Here is a 15,057-nt window from a genome sequence, read left to right on the forward strand (position 1 = left end):
GTAGTGATAGCTAGAAAGGAAAATGCAGGCAGTCCTTGAATTCCTTAAGGGGCTGAAAATATTCCTCCAGGCCGCTGTTCAGGTGAATGTAATGGACAGATGAAAGGAGGCGGCTTTTCAAATATCCTGATCTTGATCTCTTTAAGGCTTTACTGGTGTTTTTAAAAAACAAACAAACAAACAAACACAACAACCCGTAGCGCATTAGGTTGCACCCAGAAATAAACAGACTATAAGCCAGTGTAGAAAAAACTAAATTGGATCATAGAAACATAAATTGGATCATAGAAACATAAAGTTGGGAGGGTCCTCAAAGCCTCCCCCTATGCAGCACCCCATGGCCTCCAGGGGGTTGGGAGACACCCCCCCCCAACAGTGTGCTGTGGAAGGAGAAATTGCAAAAATGCTTTCATTGAGAACAGAGCAGTCTCCTTAGCGCTATGTTGAAGTCCACCCTTGGTCTCCAGTGGCCATCCAGACATTGGTCTCTTCCTCTTCCTTGCTGATGAGGGTAGAACCAATTCCTTGATGGACCACAGTAGCCAGGTTGAAGCCATGAGACTTATCCTATACAGAAGGAGCAGAGCAGTCTGTGTTGTGCTCTTTGTTTTGGCAATGGTGAGTGCCAGAACTCCTCTGTCTCTACTCCTGTCACATGGCACGAACTGGTTTCTCTGCTTGAACCCTCTGCACCTTCCTCTGTGCTGAACAAGCAGCATTAACTCTTTCCTCTTCTCGCTTTCCTACAGATGGGATCCACAGTGTGGCAGCCCAGTGCACTCTCCAGGTGACCATCATCACCGACGAGATGCTGACCAACAGCATCACTCTGCGGTTGGAAAACATGTCGCAGGAGCGCTTCCTCTCCCCGCTGCTGGCCCTCTTCCTGGAAGGGGTGGCAGCCGTGCTGTCTGCTTCCCGCGACCACGTCGTCCTTTTCAACATCCAGAATGACACGGATGTGCAGGCTACCCAAATCCTTAATGTCAGCCTCTCCGTGCTGCTGCCGGACGGGGCCCACGGCGGGCGCTACATCCCCTCCGAGGACCTGCAGGAGCGGCTGTACCTCAACCGCACACTCCTGGCCGCCATCTCGGAGCAACGAGTCCTGCCCTTTGATGACAACATTTGCCTGCGGGAGCCCTGCGAGAATTACATGCGCTGCGTCTCGGTGCTAAAGTTTGACAGCTCGGCGCCCTTCATTGCCTCTGACACCATTCTTTTCCGTCCCATCCACCCAGTCAACGGCCTTCGCTGCCGCTGCCCGCTTGGCTTCACCGGCGACTACTGTGAGACCGAGATTGACCTCTGCTATTCCAACCCCTGTGGTAGCAACGGGCACTGCCGGAGCCGCGAGGGAGGATATACCTGCGAGTGCCAAGAGGGCTACACAGGTGAGTGTTGGCTGTACTTTTCTCATGCAGTATAAACAATCCGTCCCATCACACAATTTATTGCTTCCTTTTCTCTTTCACCTTCTGGTTTTTCCTTCTGTTCTCTGCTTATTTATTTATTTTCTTTCTTTTTTGTGTAAGAAAAGGAAAGATCAGAACCACAGTACAGTGGTACCTCTGGATGTGAACGGGATCCGTTTCGGAGCCCCATTCGCATGTTGAAGCAAACGCAACTTGCGTCTGTGTGTCTGCGCGTGCGCGGGTCGCGATTCACCGCTTCTGTGCATGCGCGTGATGTCATTTTGGGTGTCTGCGCATGCACGAGCGTCGAAACCCGGAAGTAACGCGCTCTGTTACTTCCGGGTTGCCGTGGAGCGCAACCCAAAAATATTTAGCCCGAAGCTACTTCAACCTGAGGTATGACTGTAACTTAAATTCTGCTCTTAGAAAACTTGGATTTTTCAGACTATGTCAGTTTAGTAAATTGAGCCCTGCTGCAGCTCTTTAATAGCATTGTGTAGCTTATTCTATTCCTCTTAAGTGCTAGGGGCTGGGTTCACACTCCTGTTTACTGAGCGCTCACTGCTTTTCAGGTTTTTAATGTGTGTTCACACGACCCACGTTATTCAAAATGCTTTATTATCCTGCGCTTTGTTATAAGTTATTTCTCTTTGATGCCAGCTTCACACTGATAGGAGCCCTTGAGATGTTTTAATTAGACTTTAGGCAAAGTGAGAAAACGTTTGCATAGGGAAAAGACATCCCTCGCCTGTTGATGGCGTGCCGACACCTGTGTAGCATACACAAACAGGAACGAATTTAAGCTGTGCTCATGTGAACAGCTGGCAGGAAAGAGCTGTGTGAAACATACCAGAAAATGAAACAGAAACCAACTTCTAAGGCAGTAATGGGAGCACTCCCTTCATCTCCTGGCCACTATTGATGCCACTCAACCTCACCTCCCCTGACTCCTGGCTCCTAAGATCTCACCAGGTATTGGACCTAAGTTTTCAAACCTGCCTTTGCAGCTCTAACACCCAAGTAGAGATGCTGACTTCTGCCCCTGCTGAATTGTGTGTGCTTATGTGGAATGGTAGAACTCAAAGAAATCTCCCTTTGCTTTTCTCTCTTTATATGCACTGATTTTTGCGGAGTCCATTGCCTTACTGCACTTTGCTTGGGAGCAGATATGTTTCTCTGAAGGGCAGTTAATGAGAGAGGCAAAAGCGATACCCACACTATTTGTTGTCTGGAGCTGGGCTATATTAGGAACACATTTTGGGGTTGGGGAGGGCAGCAAGTTTCCCTGAGATGGTTCTCTGCTTTAGATCACAGGAAGATGACCTCTCCGTGATGGCGTAATGCTAGCAGGGATGGACCTTTTCTTTTCTGGGGCCGGCCTGCTTAACATAGTGGGGGCCTGCCTTGGCCCCGGGGTGTCGCTCCTATTTGCATTCCTGCTGCTCTGTTGTGTTTGTGATACAACAGATGCAGCGGCCGGGATATGAATGGCCCCTTGTTTGTGCCCCAGTTCAGCCGGATTTCTTTGCACAAAGGGCTGGACAATGGCAGGCTGGCTACAGATTCCCCGATAGCTTTCCCAGTACAGACAATGAGCAGTTCTCCTCTCCTGACCCCTTGCATATTGCTGAGAGATAAAAGCAATAGGAAACGAGTCTTGTGTGGGTGTGCATGTGTGTGCCTGTCTGTGTGTGCCTCTCGGTCACTTGGCTGGCATGCTTGGTATGCTCAGAACTTGTGATTCCCATTACCTATTGGTATAGCAGCTTCTCCCAGTTAAATACCGTAGTCTGTTTAAGAAATGGGCCTGCCTGCCTCCAGTCTATAATGTATCTTAGTCTATAATACAGTGGTACCTCGGGTTAAGTACTTAATTCGTTCTGGAGGTCCGTTCTTAACCTGAAACTGTTCTTATCCTGAAGCACCACATTAGCTAATGGGGCCTCCCACTGCCGCTGCACGATTTCTGTTCTCATCCTGAAGCAAAGTTCTTAACCTGAGGTAATATTTCTGGGTTAGTGGAGTCTGTAAGCTGAAGCGTATGTAACCTGAAGCGTATGTAACCCGAGGTACCACTGTATATACAAAATTAACTTCATGCCACATCAGGGAACTACCAAATGTAATCCACCCCCCCCACACACTTTCTATTGGGGCTACAGCACATGGGGAAATTAAGCCAACCCTTCTCCAGCTAGGACTTCGATTGCCATCTGGCCTTTCCCCCCAAAGTGCAGTGTGTGGGTGCTGGGGGTGGGATTTTTGCCAGGAGTGGGGAGGCTCACAAGAGATGGATCGCCTCTCTTCCTACCTGCAGTTGCAGTGGTCCTCTTCTGCTTCCATGCCCTCAGAGGCAGATTTAGGGGAGTGTGACCAGTTCGGTCTCACTGGGTGCCAAGCCTCAAGGGCGCTGCAGGGCACACTACAACTATGATTTAGAATGGAGCATGAGAAGCAGTGGGTGGGCATCTAATTTTGGCATTGCACAGGGTTCCGCTGAAATTGGAGACTCCAAGGTCTGCCACTGATGCCGTGAAGGCAGAAAGGGGGAAGAGAGCATCTTTTTACATGGCTCCGCATAGCAGGAGCCTTAGAGGTCTGAGGGCAAAGCCTAGCTGAAAATATTGGAGACAGGGAGGTGCATTGTTTTGGATCTGTTGCTGCAAGCGGTGATCCAGGAAAGGGGTTTCTGGTACTACAGGTGCCCCCTCCCATGCCACAAAGAGGACGTCTGTGTGACTTTGGTGGCCTGCTGCCTGCCATTGGATTAGCCCAAGGATATGAACACAGCCTAAATTCTCAAGTACCAATGTCAAGTGATCAGCTTGATTCTATGCCGTGGTATGTTTATTTTGCAAGTCAAACAGGAAGGATTTGGTTCACAACTTGCAGTGTGCGTGTGTGTGTATGTGTGTGTGTGTGGTTGTGGTTGTTGCACCCACAACTATGAAGAATGCAGCAGAAAGGGAAGGAGAGTTACTGCTGCGAGGTTGGCTAGGTCCCCAGCACCAATAGAAACCCCAGCTTTGGCGCTAATCCTCTGCATGATGTGTGTCTAAAAATCCCATGTCCACCTCCAAGTCTGTGCTAATCGCCTAGAGTGAAATCTTCTCCCACGCCTTCTCCTACAGATCATCTGGCCCACCCACTCAAATTGCTTGGCCTTCCCTGGGATCCTTGCAGGCTTCTTCTCAGAGTCTCTGTCCAGTCATAGAATCATAGAATCATAGAGTTGGAAGAGTCAGGTCTTGCATCATTTCTCTGGGATGATCTGATCTGCTTTTTTTGAAAGGCCTCCAAATTCTGTGCCACCCTTTGCCTTGACTGGGATTTGGGCCTGACCATCTGCTTAGCGGTTCTCACCACTGGAGGAAGTGAAGCTTGCCTGCTGTCCATTACTTTTTCCATCTTCACGTTCCAGGCCACAAGGAAACATGTGTTTTGTTTACTGTTGATTATTAACTTGTTCTGTTTATTTAAACCACCTCTAGGAATTGGAATCCTTCAATTAAATAAATGCACTATCCCACCCTAACAGCAAGGTAGATGGGCTGGTTGGGGCGGGGTGAGGGGCTGATTTGGAATGTTGACTTTGAATAACAAGGCTGAGAAACTTATATGGGCAGGATTCACCTAAAGAGCCACTGCAGCAGAAACACAGCACAAGCACTCCCGCTTGCACAATGCCCCCTGTCCTGTTTGCACCCCCAAAATTGGCTTGAGGGGAGGGGTCAGGAGAAACCCCAGAGCAGCATTCAGGGAGGAGAGGGGGGTCATTCTGTCTAGAAAGCATAGGTTCTTGTGCAGACGGAACATTAATCATAGTGCGATGCTGAATTCCATCCTTAATCTCGATTATGGAAATAAATCTTAGATGCATATTTAGTAATACCACTACATTAATTCAACAAAGCATAAATAAAATAAATACAGATGATATATATATCATTCCCTCATGTTCAAGGACAGACGTAGCTTTTGCATCTGGCATAAGGATGAGCAGCTTAAACGCTTTTGTTCTGAATGCAGCCAAGTCCACTTGCCCCCCAGCTATGAAACAGAGTTGGAAAAATCTTTCTTTTATTATTGTTGTTGCTTTGTATACCTGCACGTGGTGAAATGTTTGCATTTCTTTTTCAACAGTTAGAGTTGATGCATTAAAGTATGCCCTCTAGATCACGTCTTTATCTCTTGCTCTCTTGACACCTACACAGCAGCAGTTGTCTGCGTAAAACTAGGAACGGTACGCTGTCATCAACTTCCCCCAATCTTGGTTCCAAAAACCAAAACCAACCAGAGAAGCTGAAAACAGTAGTGGTGGCGGCCTGTTTGACCCTTTCCTTTCTGTCCATTTTCTTGTTTGAAATCTCACCCTGGCTGCTTTTCTCCCCATAAGCGAAAAGTTATAAGCACCTGTATACTATCCCCCATGGGATGAAAAGTATCAGATAAGTTAACCAGGAGTTATTAGTAGCACGAAAGGATAGTAGCTGGTGTGACTAGAGGACTGAGTTCCTGTTAACATCCCGCTGAGCAATATATTCCACAGAATGCCATTGCAACTAATGTTAACCAGAACTCACTTTTAGGTCCCCAGGGTCTTAATAGCAGCCACCTGCTGCCCTCATTCTATTTGAGTCTTCCCCAAACTGGTGTCATCCAGATGTTTCTGACTACAACCCACCTCCAGCCCCAGCCAACATGGCTGGCTGGCAGCATCTGCAGGGTACCAGGTTGGGGCAGGTTTCTCTATTTATTGTGGAGAATCATTATGCAAAAATAGTTGTAGTATTAGCCACACTGAAAATGCATGTAACGTAATGGAATCCAGTGTTATTGCCCATGCTGATCAGAGCAACAGGGCATGATCCCTGCTTCCTGTGTTACAAACCAAAGCTCCTCAACCCATTTCCTTTTGTCCCTGAGCAGTGGTGGCTGGTAGTCCCTGGACCTGGTTAGGGAGCCTATGGCCAAAGGGGCTAATAAGGTCACATGGTCAGGGCCAAGTTGTTGTGGTTTTCTTTCCAATCTCCCTTGCATAAGCATTGCAGTTTTGTAAGTGCTCAGTGGTTAACTAAACTGAAAAGTGTCTCACCTTGGTTTAGAAGGGGTCTCTGCCATCACAATTGCTAGCGTGGATTAATGTCACAATAACCATGCGTTACTTAGAAGTAATCCCCAATAATTTACATGGCGATAGCTTCCAGCTTGGTTTGGAGCCGGAATTGTTTATGTAGTCTTAAATGCCACACAGTTAACAAGGTCTCCCCTCCCCCCCAACTTTCAGGCCTATGGAAAAAGATTCACCCCACCCCACCTTTTCCCACTTCTTTTCCTTCTTTCCAGAATGTGGAGGGATATTGAATGGACTAGGATGCAGGAGACCAGGGTTAAAATTGGCGCTCCTCTGTGAAGCTCCCTGGGTGACCTTGGGCTATTCACTGTCATCCCATGTCTGAAGTTTGTGAGGAGAATCATGAAGGGCCACCATAGGTGGGACAGAACCAAAGTGTTCTATTCGGAGGAGATATGTACCCAAAGAATTTAGAAGAAATTACAAGCTGGACACCAACAATTAAAGCGTTGCCTTGTCATAAACCATTGGTCCGTCTAACTCAGTGTTGTCTGCACTGACTGGCAGGGGCTCTTCAGGACTCAGGCAGGTTCTCTCCCAGCCCTACCTGGACAGCCTGGGACCTTCTGCATGCACAGCAGACGCCCCACCACTGAGCCTTTCCTCTAAAAGCCAGCATGACATCAAGGGCCCAGGGAGATGGGCTCTCCATAGAGAGGCTAGTTAAATTCTTTCCCAAAAGAATCTCTTGTTCCTGAAGGGTCTCCAGGAAAGGCAAATTCCCTTGTCCATGCAAACGCCCAGTAGGGGTGATGTTTCTCTGCCCAATGTGTATGAAGGACCCTGAATAGATTGGCCGGGCAGAGAGGGAACTGGGATTCTCATTGGATGGCCGCACGCCCCCAACCACCATTCCCTGATGTTGCTCTTTATTTCTGCTATGGTTGTTCCTTGCATTGATGCTGACTCTCCCTCTGCAGGTGGAGGGGGGAGAGGGAGGCAGACAGCGTTGGGGGGGGGAGGGGGAACAGGGGCTTTGTCTGCTCAAGATTGGGGAGGGGCGCTGTGGGAGAAGGTTGGTTTCCTTGGCAACCAAAGCTGGTCACTAGGGTGAGGGAACCAGAAAGAGGCTGGGAATAAATCTTCTATTCAGAAAACCCTTACAGGGTTGGAGATGGGGGGGGGGAGGAGATGCTTGTCAAGGGTGTGAGGAAGGGGCTGGGGGAGTAGGGGGAGGGGCAGAGCAGAGAAAGGAAAAGCTTTGATTAGAGAATGGGATGCGACAGAAGAATGAGCCCTATGAAAGGGAAGGAAGTGTAGTCATGCCTTTACTCTGGAGGCTTTTGGAGTGGGTGGGGTTTGGGGGAGGTACAGTGAAGTTAAAATGTCCTGTACCAATTGTACCTCGGACAGTCCCAGCACTTTCTATGACAAGCAGTGATGCAACACAGAGTTTCCAAAACCTTGTAGTAATATTATTATTATTTTACTTGTACCCTGCCCATCTGGCTGGGCTGCCCCAGCCACTCTGGGAGGCTTCCAGCAGAGTATAAAAAAAAACCAACACAACGAAACACCAGACATTTTAAAGCTTCCCTTCAGATGTTCTGCAGCCAAGGGCAATGGTAATCTTATTAACCTGCTTATTGCATTTATGTACCGCCTTTTTTGCTAAGGCATCTCACCAAAAGCTTGTGAGTGTCCCTGAAGTGATCCACCCTGTTAGTAAAAATTGCTTGTTGCCAGTCGCAGCTTCCGTTCCTAGGCTGAGTGGCAGCTTTGCCAGATGATTTTCAGTGGGGCCATGGTGCAGGCTAAGTGTATTTGAGAGAAAAGATCAACTCCTTTCCTATGTACTGCAGTTTTGCTTCTGATCAGGCTCTCCCGGGGCTAGAACAAAGTACATGAATTGCAATCATGCATTTTGTGCTTCGTTGAAGTTTGGCTGGGGTGGGTATGCATCTCCAAAAAAAGAAATGCATTATCCCATCCCAAAGACAAAAGAGGGTGCATACCTGCATATAATTTGTATAGATGCAAATATAGAAAAATTTACTACAATTTAATAGAAATGTAGGATATCTCATCATAGTGAAGAAGATTAGGCCCTGGTGACCTTTGTGCCTTCCCCAGTCTGCTGTCCAGGTGCTGAGTTTTGATGGGCATCTTAAAAGCTCTTGCTCTCTCTAATTATGTTTATTTTTATTTTTTTTTAAATGTTTAAATTGCTTTGGAGAAGAGAAGACTTCAAACTGAATCAGGGCACATGGCCACCTTCACTTTGGCCCTTACTACAGACTAACTCTGTTGCCAAAGTGTATATTTGGCTCAAGTCCTGTGGCTTCTATGATTCCAACAAGCGTCTGCTTCTTGCTTTGGCTGGAGTGTATTAATAGCAGGGAGATCTCTGTGCCCATGCTCTGTCTCTTTTCCATGCTTTGGTTTCCTGTATATAACATGAAGAAAAGGGCACAGAATATCATCTCAGAAGCACGTACATTGCATGAGAAATCTTTTAACTAATGCTTCAAAAAAAGGGGGCTTCTAAATTATTGCTGCAGGTAAGCGGCAGGAAGAGGTGTGAGCAACTTGGATGGGCTTTTTCAGCCTCACTTCAGGGGTAACTAGCCACCACGGACAAGGTAATGTCAGAGGTTGTCCTCTCTGGTAGTCACCATGACTCCTGAATCCCTATGCACAAGTCTTTGATGCCTGGCATTGGAGAGGTTTGTAGCACTGCTGCCTTTAGCCACGCACTACTGGGGGGAACTTTCCCAGCTTAGCTCCTTTTTGCAGCAAATGCTTCTTTTGATAAAAAGTCATGTTTATTACTTGCAAAAACAGCATTCGGGAGGGAGGGTGGAGAGCAGATCTACAAGTAATGTTGTAAACCCTGTCCTCCACACACTTTCTTTGCATCTCAGGTAGCAACAAGGGGGCCAGTTAATATACCTTGTAGGACTGGATTTGGCCAGGAGGCCTCCAGTTGCTGATCCCTCTCCTTTAACATGACCGCAAGCTGTTGCTCCACTTAGTGTAGATTTTTGTAGCAACTCCTTTTCTTTTTCCTAGGCAGCAATTTGACCCCTTCCTTTCTTGCAAAATGCCCATGCAGCTTAACAATGTGCCTTTGGGATGATACAGCAGGATCTCCAAGTTTCTATTAAATTATCCCCGCAAGCCAGCCTGGAGTTTTGCAGACCAGCAACAAGATTGCATCACATAACCAGAAACCTTCAGAAGAGCTCCTAGAAACTCCCTTTAAGGCTTGCTTCCACTTCAGGTGCTTCCTGTTCATTTTGCGCTTCAAGGAGATTTCATAACTTTTATCTGGAGGCCTGAGCGCATGTACGCATGAGTATGTTCCAGTGATTTCGTCAGGACCAAGTGATGATACTGCATTTTCTAGATCTCAGCCAAAATTATTCATTATGTACATGCTGTGCGTCTCTGGACGTACTGCAGCCATAGAAGATACATTTGCAGGTCTCCCAGTGTTTGGGTGGAACATTTGCTCTCTTTGCCCAACCCAGGTGAGGTGTGTAGCTTCTTCAACAAAGGCATGGAACTTGCCAATCTCTGAAACAATGCAATGAATTTTGAAAGCTCTGCTCCATAGTGTGTGCATAATGAAGCTGGGTTCCTGTGACCACTCCCAAATTGGTAATTCATCACTAACTGTAGATAGCACTGCACTCACCCTCAGCAATGTTTGGATGATCTTATCTCAGTTTATTAAGCTCAGATGTGCACAAGATCCTTGCTTATGCAAGCAGCTTCTTTGCTCCTCCCTTTGGCAGGAGGGCAGATTAAACCTGGAAGTGTTTAATTAACCGCAGTTTCCTATTTCATCCAAACAGGGATACTGTGGTTTACCAGCTTCACAGCAAATTTGGATATTATACCACGGTGTAAAGTTATTTTAATATAATAGCTTGATACTCTAACCCTAGTTCTCCACTTTGAACAAAATGGGAAACTATGATTAATTAGAGGCTTCCTGTATTAATTGTAATGCACATGAAGGGTGAGGTGAAGAGGCTTCACAAACAAGCAAAAGGCTCACGCATGCTTTGACTTAATAAGCCAAGATAAGATTGAAGCAGTTCATTGTAGTCCACAGATCACGCTGATTTACTCATATATTCTCTTAAGGGCATTGGCCTACAGTGCCTCTTAAGGGCCCACCTACAGTGGGTTGCACCCTGATGTAAGGTGGGTTGCACCAGTAGCATCATCACTGGGGTTTTTTTTGTGTGTGTATGCAAGTTTTCTTTTTAAAAGAGAAAGTTGATAAGGAGAGATCAGAGGCCAATGGGGAGAGAGCTCATTTCACTTTAACAGGCATTAAGGAAAAGGAATACCAGTAGTTGTTTGCTACAGCTTGCAATATAGCAACGAGAGAAGCTGCAACACTCAAAATCCTCTCTTCTATGCATCAGTTAAAGATGCAAGAGCTCTGTCCTTCTTTGGATCTGATCACAGATAGAGGGGAAATTTGGACATATAAATTAAAAAAACAAACGATGGTCCCAGGTTGGTCCAATGACATCTGATAGAGGATTTTGGAGTGTGACAGAAGCCTAGTGACAAAAGGTGGGATGTTGGCATGGGAATTCCCTTACCACTGCAGTATTACAATGTCTCTTGGGAATCTTGCCTAAATTGCAAACCCGTATTAAAGCATGTAATCCTAGGCACACTGATTTGGGAATATATCCCAAGTCCCCATTCAGCTGAGTGGAACTTAAAGCCAAGTATATATGCATAGGCTCAGACTAAAACACAGGACTTTAAGACCTGTGCAAACATGTCCTTCTCGATGGGAGTCAGTGGGCAACCTCCATTCAGAAGAACCCAGCTTCTCGTCATTCCTCCCTCACTTGTTGGAGTCGTCTTCTCTGGTCTGAACACAGCAGTTAAAGAGAGGGAAAGGGAGATGTTGACAAACTGGAAGGGATTTAAAAGAAAGCTTTGAAGATTACAGAGAGTCTTAACAGGCAAATCATACTTAAAGAGATGGCTGAAGGGAAGGGTGTACCCTCAGGAGAAACAAATGATTAGCAGAAAGCATGTTGGAATTTTCAGATATTGTAAAAAAAGGATCCAAGAAGGAAGAGTGGGAGAACAAATGCTCTCTAGAACTAGCTGTGGATGTGACAAAGAACAATGGGTGCGGATGATAGGTAAAGGTAAAGGTAAAGGTACCCCTGCCCGTACGGGCCAGTCTTGACAGACTCTGGGGTTGTGCGCCCATCTCACTTAAGAGGCCAGGGGCCAGCGCTGTCCGGAGACACTTCCGGGTCACATGGCCAGCGTGACATCGCTGCTCTGGCGAGCCAGAGCCGCACACGGAAACGCCGTTTACCTTCCCGCTGGTAAGCGGTCCCTATTTATCTACTTGCACCCGGAGGTGCTTTCGAACTGCTAGGTTGGCAGGCGCTGGGACCGAGCAGCGGGAGCGCACCCCGCTGCAGGGATTCGAACCGCCAACCTTTCGATCGGCGGATGATAGGAAATGATAATTAAGTTATCATTTAGGAAGTGGTGGAGCTGAGTCTATTTTGCGATGCCACACTATTCAGCATTTGGGGCCGGGGGGGGGGGAGGAACTTAACCTTACTTAGAAGAAAAAGTGGGGGGAGGGTTTCAGCCCTTATGGCTACATAGCTAGGCTTGACAGTGTGTGGGCAATGCCTAATGAAATCCCAGAAGCTGGAGGAGGGGGCTCAAATTCAGATTTCCTCTACAGGTTATGAGGCTTTGGTGCCAGGCTCAGCTGCCTGTTCCCCCACCTCCGCTTGTAGAAGCAGAATGAACTATGCAAATTAAACAAAGATATGCAAAGTGGCTTAATCTATACAGACTAATCTGAATTGTGGTTACTGTTATGGCTTATGTGGCACTGGCAAATCAATGAATACAAAAGTATCAATGCCTGCTATCTATGTGCAGAATCTTCTGATTCCTCCTCCTCTTCCACACACTCTTGGGAAAAACCTTTTTAAGATTTGTGGTTTGCAAATTATAAGCTTGGCTTGCTTGGCACTATACCATGAAAGTCTGTCCCCTTCTAATTTCAGCTTTTGCCCTCTTCTGCTGCCAGGCCTTGCTTTTTAACCCCATGGTCTCCTGCAGTATCTCCAAACCACCCCTTGCCCTGGGAACCTGGAAATGAGTGTAAACCACATTAAAATAAGAAGCTGCCTAATATATCAGTCCTCTTTATTGCCAGCAACACAGGGGAAGAGGGTTTTCTTTCCAATAACACATGATTTGGAAGTGAGCATTGTGTCTTTGAAGATGTGATCCCACTGTTAAGCAGTTTCCATGATTATCAAAGCAGGCTGCATGCGTGCTTGTGGGGCATCTTTGTTCTTTTCAATCAGAGCCTGCTACATTTGCAAACCTTTTGACTAGTCAACTTTTTCACCAAAGCAGGCGGGATTTTCCAGAACTCTGAGAAATTAGACTGAGCGGTGGTAACTCAGCTTGCTGTCCAAGGTTTACACTCTTAAAATTCAGCCCCAAACCTGAATTTGTGGACAAAGTGAGGTCAGAAAAGGACAGTTTCATTTATAAAATTATTTTTATAACCCCTTTCGTTCCTAAGAATGGCTCCCAAGAAAGGAGGTGAAGAAAATAAAACATTTAAAAATACTTCCTATAATATGTATGCATGTGAATATATATGTGTTTCCACACGGAACACTTTGTCAAAAGGCAGGGACTATATATTTCTGTCCAGAAACAGTACCTGAGATTACGCTATGGTGTTAAGATGAGCTTCTAATTTGTATGCTAATTTTTCATTTTGCTTTAGTGATAAGTTCCAGCCACAACCAAACTCAGGTTAGCCTCTGGGATAAAGTATAAACTGATATCAAAACTGTTAACTTCAAGAATCATAGAGTTGTAGAGTTGGAAGGGAATGTGAGGGTCGTCTAGTCCAACTCCCTGCAATGCTGGAATCTTTTGCCCAACAGGGCACTCGAACCCACAACCCTGAGATTAAGAGTTCCAAGCTCTACTGACTGAGCTAGTTCTTAAGATCTTTGATACTGTCCTAAAGAACTCCAGCCCTTGGGCTCACAAGCCCTTGTATGATTTTAGCCATTCTGGCTATAGAAAAGAGTTAAAAAATGCAAAAGAGTATAGTGTTGTGGTTTGACTGTTGAATTATTTCCTGGGAGACCAGAGTTCAAATCCCCCTCAGCTGTGAAGCTCTTTGGGTGTAGAGAGCCAGTGTGGTGTAATGGTTAAGAGCGGTAGTCTCGTAATCTGGTGAACCGGGTTCGCGTCTCCGCTCCTCCACATGCAGCTGCTGGGTGACCTTGGGCCAGTCACACTTCTCTGAAGTCTCTCAGCCCCACTCACCTCACAGAGTGTTTGTTGTGGGGGAGGAAGGGAAAGGAGAATGTTAGCTGCTTTGAGACACCTTCGGGTAGTGATAAAGCGGGATATCAAATCCAAACTCTTCTTCTTCTTCTTCTTCTTCTTATTTGGGTGACCTTGGGCCAGCCAAGTCTCTCTCAGCTTGACCTACCTCACAGGGCTGTTGTGTTAAAATTGGAGTGTGGGAAGAGCCATGTATGTTGCTTTTGCTAACTTGGAGAAAAGTTGGGACATCAATGCAATAGTAAAACAAAATAGCAAAATAAATATGTCAGCACTGGATAGCTCTGTAGGTTAGAGAATGGTGATGATAATGCCAAGGTTGCAAGTTTGATCCCCATATGGGACAGCTGCATATTCCTGCATTGCTGGGGGTTTGACTGGATGATACAATTCTATGATTTCATGTTAACATTTGTCATTAGAGTAACAAACTTCACTAACAACACAGAGAAGGTGGGAGAAGGAGATGGGGGTGCTAGCATTGCCCTGTCTCCCTCCTTGAGTTCAGGTGGGAAGCACCTGCAGTGGGGAGCCTGCTCCATTTGTTTCGTGTTCCTGTGCGTTGCCCCACCCCCAACTTGTGAAGGGCAGTGGGGGGCAGAGCTAGCACACTTCTCTCAAACTTTCCCATTGTGTGCTGCTTTAACCAGGAAGATAGATGCCTCAATAGGGCTATGAATGATGTACACATCCACATTTTGTGATGGCTTCATCCTGAGGCCAATACCTATTGTTTTGCTGATTTGAACCACAGATCTGAGGACAGGACCATGGCCTTGAGCTTTTGGGGGGCCTCCCTGCCTGATTGCTGTATTAAAAGCTTTGACAGGTGAATTAATTAAAAAGAAAGAATACACCAGCTGATCGTTTGGCTGTCATCTCCCATCAGCCCATGAGCATCTTTGTTGCAACACCAGAGCTGTTGCATCTCAGATTATTTTTTATTGCCAGCAGTTGAAAGGTTTGATCTGGTTCTTGGCAATTGCCTCTTATAGGGACAAACCCCTCAACTTACCATATTTCTTTCCCTATCTCCAAAGGAACGGTTAAACACCCAGTTGCCTGTATTAGACAACCCCAGTGATACCAGAAGCTTATTGTATTGAAGGTTTCAAAATCATACATACCGTGATTCAGTGATATGTGTCCTATTTCACAGTTACTTTCTAG

General features: G+C 46.4%; 1 protein-coding gene across 4 annotated transcripts in view; it reads left to right on the forward strand.

Annotated features, from left to right (window-relative positions):
• CELSR2 (cadherin EGF LAG seven-pass G-type receptor 2) overlaps positions 1–15,057 on the forward strand; it is a 112,296-nt gene that overhangs the window by 38,772 nt on the left and 58,467 nt on the right. For all 4 annotated transcript variants that reach the window (XM_079980211.1, XM_079980213.1, XM_079980212.1 and 1 more), the window contains exon 2: positions 750–1,394. In XM_079980211.1, the coding sequence (XP_079836337.1) occupies positions 750–1,394 (645 nt within the window). The remainder of the gene's footprint in view (positions 1–749; positions 1,395–15,057) is intronic.

The sequence above is a fragment of the Podarcis cretensis genome, assembly GCF_951804945.1.
Source record: "Podarcis cretensis genome assembly, chromosome: 6".
NCBI classification, from domain to species: domain Eukaryota; kingdom Metazoa; phylum Chordata; class Lepidosauria; order Squamata; family Lacertidae; genus Podarcis; species Podarcis cretensis.